The sequence below is a fragment of the Anabas testudineus genome, chromosome 3, assembly GCF_900324465.2.
Source record: "Anabas testudineus chromosome 3, fAnaTes1.2, whole genome shotgun sequence".
Taxonomy (NCBI): domain Eukaryota; kingdom Metazoa; phylum Chordata; class Actinopteri; order Anabantiformes; family Anabantidae; genus Anabas; species Anabas testudineus.
Window position 1 is genome coordinate 215,444 of NC_046612.1, and position 16,909 is coordinate 232,352.

General features: G+C 42.5%; 1 protein-coding gene across 1 annotated transcript in view; it reads left to right on the top strand.

Annotated features, from left to right (window-relative positions):
• Nucleotides 1-16,909, top strand: part of LOC113174618 (transient receptor potential cation channel subfamily M member 1-like) — a 49,925-nt gene that overhangs the window by 6,834 nt on the left and 26,182 nt on the right. The window contains exons 9-12 of the mRNA XM_026378698.2: nucleotides 303-426; nucleotides 1,398-1,470; nucleotides 1,657-1,757; nucleotides 4,303-4,467. Coding sequence (XP_026234483.2) covers nucleotides 303-426; nucleotides 1,398-1,470; nucleotides 1,657-1,757; nucleotides 4,303-4,467 — 463 coding nt within the window. The remainder of the gene's footprint in view (nucleotides 1-302; nucleotides 427-1,397; nucleotides 1,471-1,656; nucleotides 1,758-4,302; nucleotides 4,468-16,909) is intronic.

Here is a 16,909-nt window from a genome sequence, read left to right on the forward strand (position 1 = left end):
AGGGGATCTGAAGGAGGGCAGCACAGGTCTCTGTCTCCATCTGGTGTTAATGTGATCTGTATGGAATATGATGTCTGGTGGGCATCCTACGACTGCATTTAAAATATCTCTTCAGGCTCAGGTCCAGATTTAGGGCCTGTGGAGATTTCTACATTTTTAAAGGCTGCGTCTTGTTGTGAGGCAACTCCCCAAAACAAAAGCAGCAATGTGATGACATTCCCTCCACAGAGCAACACATCCGAACATCCTCTGTGTATAAGCCATATATGTGCCTCTCCCTTCTGGTGTTTTTTCCTGCACAGGTTGGTGAGTGAGAGTGTAAGGGATCAGCTCATGGTCACCATCCAGAAAACTTTTAACTACAGCCGCAGCCAGGCACAGCAGATCTACCTCATGGTGATGGAGTGCATGAAGAAGAAAGCTCTGGTAGGTTAGACAGACAGAAGGACTGCAGCTGATTTGGAGAAGGTATTAAGGTGGATTGTACTTTATTAACCAGACTGAACCTCTGTCAGTCATTACATTATTCTGGGTTCATTCAAATAAATTTTCCATTAGTACAAAAAATAAAACATCTCATCCACAACATTGTGACATCAACTTGATGATAAAGGTTTTACCTTTGACCTTAAACTGCAGCACTTAATGGAGATTGTTCTGTGACCCCCTACCATTAAATTTAATCCTACAATCCTCTGATTCTCCCTGAGAACAGCTGCAGCAGCAGACTGGCCATACATTTTAAAAAATCACATCCATTCACTTAAAATGATTTGTTGTCAGATTAAAGTGCTCCGCAGCATGTTCAGATGTTTCTCTGCAGAAAAGACCTGAAGTCTTAACTGAATGGTAACATGAGGAATAAACATGCTGACTGCTGACTTAAACAGGAACAGGTTCAAATATATATATAATTAATATAATATATATTATTATAATTTCCAGCTTGGCAAATTGTATCTTTTTTATTAAATCTTAAATTTATCATATAAGGAGCCTATGAGGTGTTAGCATTTACTGTAGCTCAAAACAGAACTGCTCAGAATAGGATGAACATCTCAGGGGAAAAGAAAGCTGCACTGTGGTTCTTTCTTTAATTAGTTCTTTTTAATTCATCATTTAGCATGAAGACAAAACTTTCCAGTCGTCTGATGATTTGTTCTGGTAAAGAAAAGGTTCTAATACACTAACTAATTTTTACTGTCAATTCAGAAACAGAATACGTTTGTTACATGTTGATGATGATTCAGTGTGACTTAGCCTTCATCTTCATCATCTCTGGTGTTCCTCCAGAAAGAACCTCTGAGAGCAGAGAGTAAAGGGTAATGAAGTGGCATAAATTCTTTTAGCATGACATTAATGAAAGCTAAATTTCAGCTGTTTGTCTGTGTGTGTAGATCACAGTGTTCAGGATGGGTTCAGAGGGACAGCAGGACATTGAGATGTCCATCCTGACTGCTCTGCTCAAAGGTAACATCACCACAGTTTTTACACACTGCACATGGATGACAATGGACGTCGTTGTGTTTTCTTCAATTACTGTTTTTGCAGCTTCACATCAGACTTAGGTACAGGTACATAAATAATTTAAATAAAATACAGTGTGTGACTCTGGAGTACGAGAAGATCTGTTGTTGTGATTGTGGATGATTTCAGGAACGAATGCTTCAGCGTCTGACCAGCTGAGTTTGGCTCTGGCCTGGAACAGAGTGGACATCGCTCACAGTCAGATCTTTGTATGTGGACACCACTGGCCTGTGAGTCTGTCCATCAGTCCACCAGTCTGTATCTCCTGTGCTGTGTTGAATGACTCTACAGTTTAACAGATTGACTTTGATCAAACTTGGATCTTTGTCAGTCTAAACATTTACTACCCACAGACATGCTGACAGATACTGTGACACTGGCAGTTGTGGTCCCACCCAACCAAACTGCTTTTCTTGTCTAAATCACACACATGGACTCTGGAGTGCAATGGTGGGTCTGTCAGTCCTGCACATTATCCTTCTACCTCCATCTTACACCACCTCATTGTGACTCACGTTCTGTTAAAACATGTAACTACTTTTGTGACTTACTTCATAATATTGAGCCTGAACTCAGAGGTGAGCAGAAAAAAATGTTGCATCAGGTTGTAGTTGCTAGGCGTGGAAACGGTAGAAAAGCTGTCAGAGAAGATATGACAGAGAAATCCTTTAAGAAAATCACCTCCTTGTTGTGTTGATAAATAATCTTTTCTGGGTGACGTTAGGTAAATGTGTTAACTTATTAATAAAAGTCTAGTTGTTCAAGCCCAGCAGAACTCACAATGTTTTACTACACACATACATACCCTTCAAAAGTTTGTATCACTTGGATATTTTATTGTTGTCCAAGGAAACACACATGAAATTAGTCTGAATCGGAAATATAGCATATCCTATTTTAACAACTCAATTTATTTAATTCAATTCAATTCAATTTTATTTGTAGAGCGCTTTTTACAATTGACATTGTCACAAAGCAGCTTTACACAACCAAAGAACAGTACATGAACAGTGAATGTGTATGAATCATGAAATGAGATTGTCCCTAATGAGCAAGCCGAGGGCGACGGTGGCAAGGAAAAACTCCCTGAGAAGGCAACAGGAAGAAACCTTGAGAGGAACCAGACTCTACAGGGAACCCATCCTCATATGGGTGATTACATGCTGTGTAGGCAGCAGGCAGTCCAGTATAACAGTTAATGTCTTTAAGTTAATGTGGAGTCCAGTTAGTTAATTGTAGGTAGACTTGTTTCATTCCTGGACTATCGAGCGTTGAGTCGAGACCTCAGAGAAACAGCTGCCGACGTCCGCCGAGGCCAAGACCGACTTCATAGTAGCTTGTGACCAACTCCAGTCTCCAAACGCATCCCATAGGGCAGACGGTGGATCCAGGCGACGAGATCTCCAGCCAGAAGTTGGGCATCAGGACGAGTCAGACAGGTCCAGAGGGCGGAATGATGTGTAGCTCGACAGAGAGACAGGAAGAGGGAAATAGAGAGGTAGAGAAAGAGAGAGATGGCAGTTAGTTGTATTCACAGTCGGATAAAGTTTGAGGTGAATGTATATGTAGAATAGTGCAGCAGGGACTCTGGCAGGACTAATTATGACAGCCTAACTAAAAGGGTGGGCCAGAAGGAAACACAGACATGAGGGCTCCCTGGGATGTAGAGCAACCAAACACTTCACCATCAACAAACCTGAGTGATCAGTGAGAGTTGGGAAGACAGCATCTAAACATACCAGTTCACCATAATGTTCTACGTCCATGAGTCCTTCCCAAATCTATTTACAAAATGCTTGACTAAATAAATAGGTTTTCAGCCTAGACTTAAATACTGAGACTGTGTCTGAGTCCAAAGCCAACTCCAAAGCTGTTCTGAGTCTCACAAACGTTCTTCAGTTTTATCCGAAGACCTCAAACTTGGACTCATCTGTCCACAACACCTTCTTCCAATCTTCCAGTGTCCAATGGTCCAATATCTGTGCTCCTTTGCCCATCTCAGTCTTTTGTTTTTATTGGCCAGTCTGAGATACAGCTTTTTCTTGGCAATTCTACAAAGTCCTGCAGAAGTCTCCTCTTCACTCTGGTGTTTGATGTGTAATATTCAGTGCAGCTTCCAGTTGAGGACCTGTGAGGCGTCTTTGTCTTACACTAAATACTCTCAGATGTTTGCCTTTGGCCTCCCCCTCCTTTTTCTGTCCCTGTTAGAATCAGTTTATGCTGCTCTCTGAAGGGAGTAGTTAACAGCATGATAAGACATTTTAAGTTTCCTCTCAAATTGAGTAGCCGTCCTGCCTAAGGACAAAAAAGTCTTACAGGTCTCTAATCAAAGTTCTTTCTTTCTGGCTATTGGTAACTATTGGAACCTGTAAACAAACAACTGCTGATGTTCAGGCACTAAACTAACCTAAAGAACATCATGCGCCTTTGTTTACTCCATTAGTACAATTGTTCTCAGCTCAGCAACACAGGCTTATAATCAATTAGCCTTATAAAATGATTAACTTGAATTAGCAGCCATACCAGGAGATTGATGCAGAGGACTGACAAATGATAATAATAGATGATTTTTAAAGAATGATCTACATTTTTGGATAGATAAAATTGTCTTCAGAAAACAAAGACATTTGCAAGTCCCAAACCTTTGAGCTGTAGTGTAGGTGGGATGTCCTAGAGAAAGTCCTCCTCCTAAACAGTCCAGTTTCATTTATCATTTTGTATGAATGACTTTTACCTTTTAAAGTTTGTTCATGTTCTGTGTTTGTGTTTCTGCAGCCTGCCAGTGCTGCACCTGCTGATCGCCCCAAAAGCCCGGCGACCCAACACGCCTCAGCAGGAGGAGGGAAAGGAAAAGCCAGAGGGAAGAAAGGAAAAGGAGGCAAATCTAAACCTGAACCGTCTGAGGAGACCGACCCCAGAAAACTGGAACTGCTCAACTGGGTAAGAGTGAAGGAAACTCGAATGCCCTGATCTTTAAAATCACCATTGTTCAGTCATTAAACAGCTGCTTTACAGGAACCATCATCAAATACTCATGGAAACCCTTTAATAGTGTCACAATGTCAAGTGGCAACTACAGCAGTAGTCATCAGTCAGCTGAACATTAACAGGCTATAATCACCAATCCGTTTTGATAATTGATAATATGCATTTCATGCACTGAAGTCATTTATTACAGTAAAGAATTCAGTCTGGTTATCAATATGTCCATAGTCCCTGTTCTCCTTTGTGCCTTATGACATGAATTGTGAGCTGGACACACACATTATATTTTATTTTATTTTTCTCTGCAACAAAACGAACAAATAACCAACAAATAACTACAAATAAAGGTTTTATGTTTTTAACCTTTAATTAGTTGCTGTTTCAGGTAAGTCAATAACAAGTCTGAATTTTGAACCTAATGCCTAATGGTCAGAACCATCAGATGCTGTTATAACCACTTTGAACTGAACTGGGTGGTGTCACACAACAGATAGAAAGAAAAGGACCCACAACCAGGAAAGATCCACACCAACATAAATACACAATAACATCAATACAGAGAACTCAACATATATACAGAATATGTGAGACGGATGAAAAAAGGTCAATATTTCAAGTCCAGGGAGAACTTAGAGAGGGGGGAAGAATTGTACAGATTGATGACCACAGGTAGAAAGGACCTCCTGTGTTTCTTTGTGGAGCATTTAATGTTAATAAGTCTGAACATGCTCCTCTGTCCAGCCAACAAACTGTGCAGTGGGTGGGAGGGATTCTCCAGGATTGAGAGGAGTTTGGACAGCATCCTCCTCTCAGCTACAACATGTAGAGGGTCCAGCTCCACCCCCAGAACAGAGCCAGCCCTCCCTGTTAGTGTCCACCACGTTCATGTTGCTGCCCCAGCAGACCACAGCATAGAAGATTCAATTCAATTCAATTAAGTTTTATTTGTATAGGGCCAATTCACAACAGAAGTTATCTCAAGGCACTTTACAGGGTTTAAGACCTTATAGAGAATAATTATACATTTACATTTACATTTAGTCATTTAGCAGATGCTTTTATCCAAAGCAACTTACAAGTGAGGAACAAGGCAAGCAAAGTGCAAAGGAAGATGCGGAAGAGTTCTGTTTTCAGCAGTTTTGTTAAAGATTGCTAGTGAGGTGGCTGAGCGTGCAGAGATAGGCAGCTCATTCCACCATCGTGGGATCACTGAGCTGAACAGTTTTCCTTGGTGTCGACTGTGTGGTGCTGGTACCACCAGACGGCATTCCCTGGTTGAGCGCAGTGGACGGGAGGGGATGTAGACCTGAATGATTGAACTGAGATAAGAAGGAGCTGTGGAGTTAACCACTCTGTAGGCAAGAGACAGAGCTTTGAACTTGATCCTTGCAGCCACAGGAAGCCAATGCAAAGATCTGAAGAGCGGTGTGACATGAGACCTTTTTGGTTGATTAAAAATGAGGCGTGCTGCCGCATTTTGGATCATCTGGAGGGGTTTGGTCGTGGATGCCGGTAAACCCATCAGTAGTGCATTGCAGTAATCCAGGCGAGATAAGATCAGCGCCTGTACAATGAGTTGGGTTGTGTACTCCGTCAGATAGGGTCTGATCTTTCTGATATTGTGGAGGGCATATCTACACGATCTAGAGACTGTGGCGATGTGTTCCGTGAAGGTCAGCTGATCATCAATGATGACCCCCAGGTTTGAGATGAGACAGTTGAGTCATCTGGCGGAAAAGATAGGAAGAGCTGTGTGTCATCTGCATAGCAGTGATAAGAAAAGCCATGAGAATGGATGATAGAGCCTAGAGAAGAAGTATAGATTGAAAAAAGAAGAGGACCAAGGACTGAGCCCTGCGGTACAGCGGTGGAGAGGTTATGAGAGTTAGAGACACGCCCCTGCCAGGATACCTTAAAGGTTTGTTCGGACAAGTATGACCGAAGCCAGGCTAGAGCTGATCCAGAGATGCCCAAGTCTGAGAGTGCAGTCATGAGAATCTGATGGTTCACAGTGTCAAAGGCTGCAGATAGATCTAATAGAATAAGGACAGAAGAGTTACCTGCAGCTTTTGCCACCCGCAGGGATTCCACAACAGTCAGAAGTGCCGTCTCTGTGGAGTGACCACTCTTGAAGCCAGACTGATTGACATCAAGGAGGTTGTTTCGGGAAAGAAAGTCAGAGAGTTGATTGAAGGCTGCACATTCCAGAGTCTTGGCCAGGAATGAAAGAAGAGAGACCGGTCTGTAGTTCTCCACAAGGGAGGGATCCAGAGAAGGCTTCTTCAACAGTGGAGTAATCTGGGCCTGCTTGAATGAGGTGGGAAAGGTGCCTGTTGTGAAAGAGGTGTTGATGATCTGTGTAATGGCTGATATTAGTGTTGGTGCGATAGCTTGAAGAAGAGTAGAGGGGATCGGATCCAGAGAGCAGGTGGTCGGGCGATTGGAGAGGAGGAGGGTGGATACATTGTCCTCTGACAGTGTTGAAAAAGTGAAGTGAGATGCATCGTCAGGTTTAGTAAGCAGAATGTCATTGTCAGGAGGAGTGAACTGGGAGCTGATGGCTGCCACCTTGTTGGTAAAAAAGGAGGCAAAGTTGTCAGCTGTGAGACAGGTGGGTGGTGGATAGAGTAGAGATTTGAAAGTGGAGAACAGCTTTCTGGTGTCTGTGGTGTTGCTGAGCTTGTCCTGGTAGTATTCATTCTTCGCCCTGGTGACACTGTAAGAGAAAGATTGAAGCAAATCCTGATAATCAGTTAGAGCAGGTTGAGACTTGGATTTGCGCCACTTCCTCTCAGCACTCCTGAGCACAGTGCGCTGTTCACAGATCTGGTCAGTGAGCCACGAGTTGGAAGCTGAAGGACGAGCAGGTCTAGTAGATGTCGGGCACAGACTATCCAGGCAGAACGAAAGAGTATCGCAGAGCCTGTCCGTGGCTGCGTCGGTGTCGTAGGTGGATAAAACCTGCGATGAGGGCAGCGCTGCAGAAACCAGGGAAGAAAACTGCTCCGGGTTGAGAGATCTGAGGTTGCGGCGGAATGTTTCCAATGCAGTGGAAGAATGAGATGATCTAGAGATGAAGACTGTGAGCTGAATGAAGAAGTGATCCGACAAATGCAGAGGAGTGACAGAGATGTCATCCCAGTGCAATTTCGGATCAGAACGAGGTCCAGGTTGTTGCCAGCTTTGTGAGTTGGAGGAGTGGAGACTAGTCTAAGGTCAAACGTGTTCAGAAGAGCGAGCACGTCAGATGCCTGTGGTTTGTTGAGGTGGATGTTGAGGTCTCCTAAGACGATAAGAGGAGTGCCATCTTCAGGGAATACAAAAAATGATACAGAAAACCCAACAATCCCATTTGAGCAAGCTTTAGGCAACAGTGGAGAGGAGAAACTCCCTTTAGAGGAAGAAATCTCCAGCAGAACCAGGCTCAGGGTGGCCATCTGCCTCGACCGGTTGGGGTGAGTGAAAAGAGAAGAGAGAAAAGAACAGCAGGCAACAAAAACAACAAGAAAGCAGCAAGAACACTGGGCAGGTCAACTGGATTCTGGAGATGTACAGCTCCAGGCCGAGGATACCTGCAGAAAAGTACAGAGAGAGGGAGACAGAGAGGAGGAAACACAACTACAGGAGAGAGAAGACACAAAGTTAAGTAAACCTGCAGCCTGAGAACGGAGAGTTCTGCTGGGAAAATATGGAGCTATGAGTTATTTAATATAAGATGGAGCCTGATTATTAAGTGATTAAGTGAGGAGAAGAATTTTAAATTCAATTCTGGATTTTACAGGGATGCACAGGATTAACAATGTTTCTCAGGTGAAAAAAGGCAGTTCTAGAGATTTCTTTGATGTATGAAGTGAAGGAGATATCCTGGTCAAAGATAACTCAGAGGTTTCTTACAGTATTACTTGAGGCCAATACTAAGTCATCAATTCAATTCAATTCAATTCAATTTATTTGTAGAGCGCTTTTTACAATGACATTGTCACAAAGCAGCTTTACACAACCAAAGAACAGTACATGAGCAGTGTATGTGTATGAGTCATAATAATGTGATTGTCCCTGATGAGCAAGCCGAGGGCGACAGTGGCAAGGAAAAACTCCCTGAGAAGGCAACAGGAAGAAACCTTGAGAGGAACCAGACTCAACAGGGAACCCATCCTCATATGGGTGATTACATGCTGTGTAGGCAGCAGGCAGTCCAGTATAACAGTTAATGTCTTTAAGTTAATGTGGAGTCCAGTTAGTTATTGCAGGCAGACTTGTTCCATTCCTTGACTATCGAGCGTTGAGTCGAGACCTCCAAGAAACAGCTTCCGACGTCCGCCGAGGCCAAAACCGACATCATAGTAGCTTGTGACCAATCCAGTCTCCAAACGCATCCCAAAGGGCAAACGGTGGATCCAGGCGACGAGATCTCCAGCCAGAAGTTGGGCATCAGGACGAGTCAGACAGGTCCAGAGGGCAAAGGGTGGAATGACGTGTAGCTCGACAGAGAGACAGGAAGAGGGAAAAGAGAGAGGGAGAGGGAAAGAGAGAGAAGAGGAGAGATTGCAGTTAGTTGTATTCACAGTCAGATAAAGTTTGAGATGAATGTATATTTAGTGTAGTGCAGCAGGGACTCCTGCAGGACTAATTATGACAGCCTAACTAAAAGGGTGGGTTCAGAAGGAAACACAGACATGAGGGCGCACTGGGATGTAGAGCAACCAAACACTTCACCATCAACAAACCCGAGTGATCAGTGGGAGTTGGGAAGACAGCATCTAAACATACCAGTTCACCATAATGCTCTACGTCCATGAGTCCTTCCCAGATCTATTTACTCAAATGCTTGACTAAATAAATAGGTTTTCAGCCTAGACTTAAACACTGAGACTGTGTCTGAGTCCCGAACGCTATTTGGAAGGCTATTCCATAACTTTGGGGCTTTATAAGAAAAAGCTCTGCCCCCAGCTGTAGTTTTTAGGATACGAGGTACTGACAGGCAGCCAGCATCCTTTGAGCGAAGTAGGCGTGGTGGATCATAAGACACTAGCAGTTCACTTAGATAATGCGGCGCAAGACCATTTAATGCTTTAAATGTCAAAAGTAGTATTTTAAAATCAATGCAAAATTTCACGGGGAGCCAATGAAGTGTAGATAAGATAGGGGTGATGTGCTCATATCTTCTGGTTCGAGTGAGGACTCTCGCTGCTGCATTCTGAACTAACTGAAGCTTGTTTATGCACCTGGTTGAACAGCCATACAGTAAGGCATTACAGTAGTCCAACCTAGAGGTGATGAAAGCATGGACTAATTTTTCTGCATCATTTAGTGACAAAATATTCCTTATCTTGGCAATATTTCTGAGGTGAAAGAAAGCTGTCCTGGTGACATTATCTACATGAGCTTCAAATGAAAGACTGGAATCTAGAATCACACCAAGGTCTTTGACTGGTGCACTAGATGTAACGGAAAGGCCATCTAGAGTTACGGTGTGGTCTAACATCTTGCTTCTAGCTGCAGATGATCCTATAACTAGTACTTCTGTCTTATCAGGATTTAGCAGAAGGAAGTTAATTAGCATCCAGTCTCGTATATCCTTTACACATTGCTCAACTTTATTAAGCAGTTTGATCTCATCTGGTTTTGATGAAACATATAACTGTGTGTCGTCAGCATAACAATGAAAGTTAATACCATGTTTACGGATAATGTTGCCCAGAGGAAGCATGTAGAGGGAAAAAAGCAGGGGGCCTAAAACTGAACCCTGTGGAACACCAAACTCCACTGGAGAGCATGTGGAGTAATCGCCATTTAGATCTACATACTGATAACGATCGGTCAAATAGGACCTAAGCCAGGAGAGGGCCGTTCCCCTAATTCCAACAACATTTTCTAGTCTGTGAAGGAGAATACTATGGTCAATGGTGTCGAAAGCTGCACTGAGATCGAGTAGCACAAGCATAGAGACACTACCCTGATCAGAGGCCAATAGGAGGTAATTTACTACTTTAACAAGTGCCGTCTCTGTGCTGTGATGAGGCCTAAATCCTGACTGATAGAGTTCATGTATGTTATTTCTATAAAGATACGAGGATAGCTGCCCAGCTACTATCTTTTCGAGAATCTTAGAGATAAAGGGGAGGTTTGATATCGGCCTGTAATTTGACAGCTGACAGGGGTCGAGATCAGGTTTCTTGATTAGCGGTTTAATAACTGCTAATTTAAAACACTTTGGGACATACCCACAGCTGAGTGAGGAATTTATGATTGTCAGCAGGGGTTCTATTATTTCTGACACTATCTGTTTTAGAAAGTGTGTCGGTATAGGGTCTAATGTGCAGGTTGAAGATTTTGCAGAAGAGATGAGTGAAATTAGTTCATTCTCTTCAAGAGGAGTAAAGTAATCTAGGTACTGATCTGCTGAGGTTAGCTCGTCACCTGCGTCAACTAAATTGTCTGGTTTTAAAGCTTGAATTTTCTGCCTTATATTTACAATTTTGTTACTGAAAATGTTCATGAAGTCCTCACTACTGCACAACGTTGTTATGGAGATATCTGCAGTAGTTTTCTTTCTAGTTAATTTGGCTACTGTATTAAATAAAAATCTAGGGTTGTTTTTGTTGTTTTCTATGAGAGTGGAGAGATACGTTGATCTAGCTGCACTAAGAGCTTTTTTATAGTTCAGGATGCTCTCCTTCCACGCTATCTGGAATACTAACAATTTAGTTTGGCGCCATTTACGTTCTAACTTTCGAGTAGTCTGTTTTAAGGCACGCGTGTCATCGTTATACCAGGGAGCAAGTTTCTTATCTCTGATGACTTTTCTTTTAACTGGAGCTACATTATCTAAGGTATAACGTAATGACGACTCGAGATATTCAGTCGCCTGGTCTGTTCTGTGGTGTCAGACGGTGATCCAATCAAAGTTGATAACTCTGGAAGATTACTAATAAAGCTCTGTGCGGTAGTTGATGTAAATGTACGTTTAATGCGATAGCGCGGCGCTGAGTATACATTATTAATATGACACACTGTAGTTGAAACAAGATAGTGGTCTGAGATAACTTCAGACAGTGGGAGCGTAAGTAAATTTCTTATACTTAAACCGAATTATATTATTAAATCTAAGGTGTGACCCGCTTTATGAGTGGGTCCTACTACACACTGATCTACTCCTAGCGAGTCCAATATGGACATAAATGCTGTTCTCAGAGGGTCTTCTGGATTCTCAAAGTGAATATTAAAATCTCCAGCAATTAATGCTTTGTCTACAGAAACAACTAGGTTGGAAAGGAAATCTGCAAATTCACAAAGAAATTCAGAGTAGGGCCCTGGGGGTCTGTAAATGATAATTAGTGGGATCGGCTGAGCAGACTTTATATTTGTATCTATACTTGTTATGTTACTATAAAGACATTCAAAAGCTTTAAATTTGTGTACATGCTTTTGTACGATAGTCAGTTTATCATTATAAATAACTGCGACACCTCCTCCTCTACCAGTCAGACGAGGCTGGTGAATGTAGCTGTATCCAGGAGGAGTTGCTTCATTTAAAGCTACATACTCGTCCTGTTTAATCCAGGTTTCTGTTAAACAGAGTATATCAAACTCCTGATCTGTGATAGTTTCATTAACAGTAAGAGCTTTAGATGTAAGAGATCTAATATTTAACAATCCTAACTTCAGATCAGAGGTGCTGGCTGCACAATCAGTGTGCTCTGAATTTGAGGTCTGTATGTTAATTAAATTATTAAAACATACTTTCTGGGGTTTTTCTAGCTTTTTGTTTAGCTCGAGGAACAGACACAGTCTCAATATGTTGAACCCTGGGTGACGACTCTGTGCAGCTAGCAGACGGTTGGTTTAGCCAAGGGTGAGAACGTGATTAGACATAGTGTCTGAGATTTTTAGGCCCAAACAAAATAACTTCTGTCTTGTCTGCATTTAGGAGAAGGAAATTGGAGAACATCCAGGCCGTTGTCTTTTAAGCAGCTTGAAGTTTGACTAAGTTATTAGTTTCTTCTAGGTTCATAGATAAATATAGCTGGGTATCATCTGCATAACAATGGAAATTTATAGAGTGTTTCCTAATAATATTGCCTAAGGGGGACATATATAAAGTGAAAAGAATTGGTCCAAGCACAGAACCCTGTGGAACTCCATAGCTGACTTTCCTGTGCATGGAAGACTCATCATTAACGTGTACAAACTGAAATCTATCTGATGGATACGATTTAAACCACTCTAGTGCTGTTCCTTTGATTCCAATGACACGTTCCAGTCTGTGTAATAAAATGTTGTGATCTATAGTGTCCCATGCAGCACTAAGATCTAACAAGACGAGTATAGAGAGTAGTCCATTGTCTGATGCTAATAGAAGATCATTAGTAACCTTTACCAGTGCTGTTTCTGTGCTATGATGTACTCTAAATCCTGACTGGAAATCTTCATACAAGTTATTACTGTGCAGGTGGTAAAATAATTGCTTAGAAACTACCTTTACAAGAATTTTAGAGATAAAGGGCAGATTGGATATTGGTCTATAATTTACTAAAACCCCCGAGTCCAGAGTGGGCTTTGTGAGTAGGGGCTTGACTACAGCAACATCTACATGGATATTAAAGTCACCCACTATAATGACTTTATCTGCACTAAGAACTAAATCAGATAGAAACTCTGAAAATTCAGTTGAAAACTCAGAGTAAGGGACAGGAGGACGGTACACAATAACAAACAGGACTGGTTTTTGACTTTTCCAATTAGGATCAGAGAAGCTAAGAGTGAGGCTCTCAAATTAATGCAAACTATGTTTAGGTCTGGAGTTGATTAATAAACTTGAGTGGGAGATTGCTGCTACTCCTCCACCCCGACCTGTGTTTCTAGGAACATGATAATTAATATGACTTGGGGGGGTTGACTCATTCAGACTGTCAACATCAACTAAGAGTGAGGCTCTCAAATGAATTCAAACTATGTTTAGGTCTGGGGTTGATTAATAAACTTGTGTGGGAGATTGCTGCTACTCCTCCACCCCGACATGTTCTGAGAGTGGAGTCGTCTTTATTTGTATTAGGTTCTTATGAATCACTCCTCTTGTGTTGGTTCTTGATATAAATCATTTAGGTAGTCGGGGAGCAGACACTGTCTCTATGGGGTTAAGGTAGTTTTGGGGGGCAACGGCTGTAAGGAAGCTGCAGAGAAGTGTGTAAGCCTGCTTCTCTGCATCCTGGGCTCCACTCTGAGGGTTTAGGTCATCTAATAAACTAATAAACAGCCATATTTCTAGAGAGTAGAGACGAACCATCTAATCAGCCCACATTTTCTCCAAAATGTTTTCCAATTCTCTATGTAGCCCACAGACCACAGACACTGGAACCACAGACTCATAGACGTCTGCAGCACCTGCAGACGTTAAAGGACCTGAGTCTCCTCAGAAAGTATATCCTGCTCTGAGGCTTTTTGCACAATCCTGCCGAGTTCTTAGTCCAGTCCAGTTTGTTGTCAAAGTACACTCTGTCACAAGTAAGGGACGGGTAAAGGCAGGGATTAACGGAAACCAGATTTATTAATAGAAAAGTGTCATGATTCCAGCTCCGCCTCCCTGTCTGTCCCTGCTTTCCCTGTTTTCTCCCTGTCAGGTGACCTGCTAATTACTGATTGTCTGCACCTGGGCTTCCCCTGTCCCTTTATTAGCAGGTCAGTCAGCTTCCCCTTTGCCAGATAGTTGTACTCCAACCTGTGAACAGTCCTATCCAGCATTACCTTAAGATTGATATTTGGAAACGAACCCTGCCCGACCTGAAACCTGTCTCTGCCTGACTCCCCCCTAACCGGACCTGCCTTCAGTTTTGACCTGCCTCTGCTCTGCTCTTCGACAGCGTGAGTGTTTTCTGCCTGACCTGTTCCTGCTCCCCTCTGCCCAGTGTCTCTGTTCTGTCTCCAAGTTGGATTCCCTTGTGTATGACCTGGACCGTCCCTTGACATCGTTATCAGTCTATCGGATCTCTGTTTCTATATTACCTCTCAGTACTGACCTGGATTGTTGTTTGGACCTCGGATCTTGCCTCACGGACTTTAGTGCTTGGACTGCTTCTTGTGTGTGGACCCTGGATTCGTCTCTTACTCTGCGCCTCGTCTTTCTGGAAATCTGTCACTGTTTTTGTTCACTAACCCCTTGTGCTTTTGCCATTTAGCCTGTTCTGCATATCACTAACCCCTTGTGCTTTTGCCATTTAGCCTGTTCTGCATATCATTCCTCCTCTGCTCCCAGTCAACATATGCCTCACTCTACTGTTGGCCATTTTGGAATCTACAACTCTTCAGTCTTCTCTCTGGTTCACTCCTCCCCGCTTCTCAGCCACAGCTCATCAGGACTTCAAACACCATACTCACCTGACGACAGCCCTGTTCGGCCGCAAGTCCCGACTTTCATCCACTGCATTATTATTGTCAATAAAACATTTCTTGTCTCAGTTCTCTGGTCCTGTGTGGTCTCTGGCTATGGAGTCGGATCCTAGGCGCATGACAGAAAAGCACACAAAAACAGGGAACTGAGGGTTCATGGACACGACGCAAAAACACAGAGACAAGCTAACAACCTAAAATGACCTACAAAGGCATAGTGCAAAGTATCAAACTAGAAAAGTAACAACAGAAACCAGGGAATAAAGGTTGAACTGAAAATCGCTGCACAGGGGCAGGCAACAACTCACTCAAGTGCAGGAGGGGCAAAGTCTAGAGCAGGGGTGTCAAACTCAATTGCACAGGGGGCCAAAATCCAAAACGCAGTTTAGGTCGCGGGCCGAACAGGATAAACATTTATTGAACAGACTAAAATTTAACTTTTTTCAACATAAACCTTAAATAACTTATACTATTTTGCTCTCTATAAAAATATATCCTCTCTAAATTAAACAAGTTAGAAATAAAGTTAACATTAAAAGAACAAACATTCAAATTTCTTTAATCTTATGTCATTTTATATAAAAAATAAACTTAAATTTAAATATCCCAAAAGATTTTGCTCTCCATAAAAATATATCCTGTCAAAATTATACAAATTCAAAATTATGAACATGCTGCATAACAAAACCTGGAAATATAAATAAAATTTGTGCTTTTCAGCAATAACAAATCAAATCATTCAGTCTTTGTTCTTCAATCATTTTATCAGAGCTGCATCTGTTTTTGTCAACAAGTTCGTTTATATTTGGTGTGAGGTTCTGTGTTGTGGAGATTCTCAGGATGGACTGTAGGTTCTCATCAGTGAGACGACTCCTGTGTTCTGTTTTGTTAGTCTTCATCACTGAGAACAGCTTCTCACTAAGATTTGTGCTACCAAACATAAACAAGGTTCGAGCCGCATGTGGACGGAGCTGAGACATTTCTGTGGGAATGGAGTGAATAAACTGTGCGGGTCCTGCAGTGTCCTACTTTACCTTCAGTCATTACACTGCAGCTCAATCAGCTCCATCTGAATATGTAGAGGTGCAGTTTCCAAATCGACGGCAAAATGATTTTCTTGCTCGTCAAAGTCACCAAAGCTCCGTGAGAACTCAGTTTATCAGCCAAGTGCGTATTTGCGTACACCGTTGTAACGATATGGTTCAACATTACTTGGCATCGTGAGGACCAGCTTCATAATAACTTTCAGCATCATAATCTAGACTTGATTAACGTGGAATGTGTTCGGCAAGGCAGCTGAAGCGCTGCATTATGGGATCTGTAGTTTATTGTGTTACCAGCGCTTCATATCGCCGGGACATTAATAACAATAATATAGAAATGATCTCGCAGGCCGGATATAATTACACGCCGGGCCGGATGTGGCCCGCGGGCCTTGACTTTGACATATGGGGTCTAGAGGATCCAGGGGGGAGAGACTAGGGCTAGGAGCAGGTAGTGAACTGTAGTGTGCTCTGTGGCTCAGGGCTTGTTGCTTGGAAAGCAGCAAATGGGTTTTTATGGGTACTTGGGTGTCCACAGAGAAATTGATGTAGTCAGTGATGCAGTCTGTCAGTACATCAGTGTCCTCACCATGAGGCTCACAGAGAGTCTCCCAATCTGTATCCTCAAAGCATCCCTGCAGGGCAAAGTGTGCCCCCTCTGTCCTTTAAACAGCCATGGCCAAGTTGCTTCTTCTACTCAACCATTCATTTATAGGCAATGCCCACTTAAATAAGTTACTGTGCCCTCTCACACGCTGACAAAATCTCATTTAATACTTTAGAGTTTGGACTATACACTTTTGGATCATAGATATGTTACACAAAACAAATTAGGTTCAGCTGGTTGTTGAGATGTAGTTAATCTGAAAAAGCACAACTAAGTGGGTGGACACTGTTTTTAGGACATTCTATCAAACTGTCACCTGTTTAATTCACTTTATGATTACATGTGTGTATGAGAGGTGGTC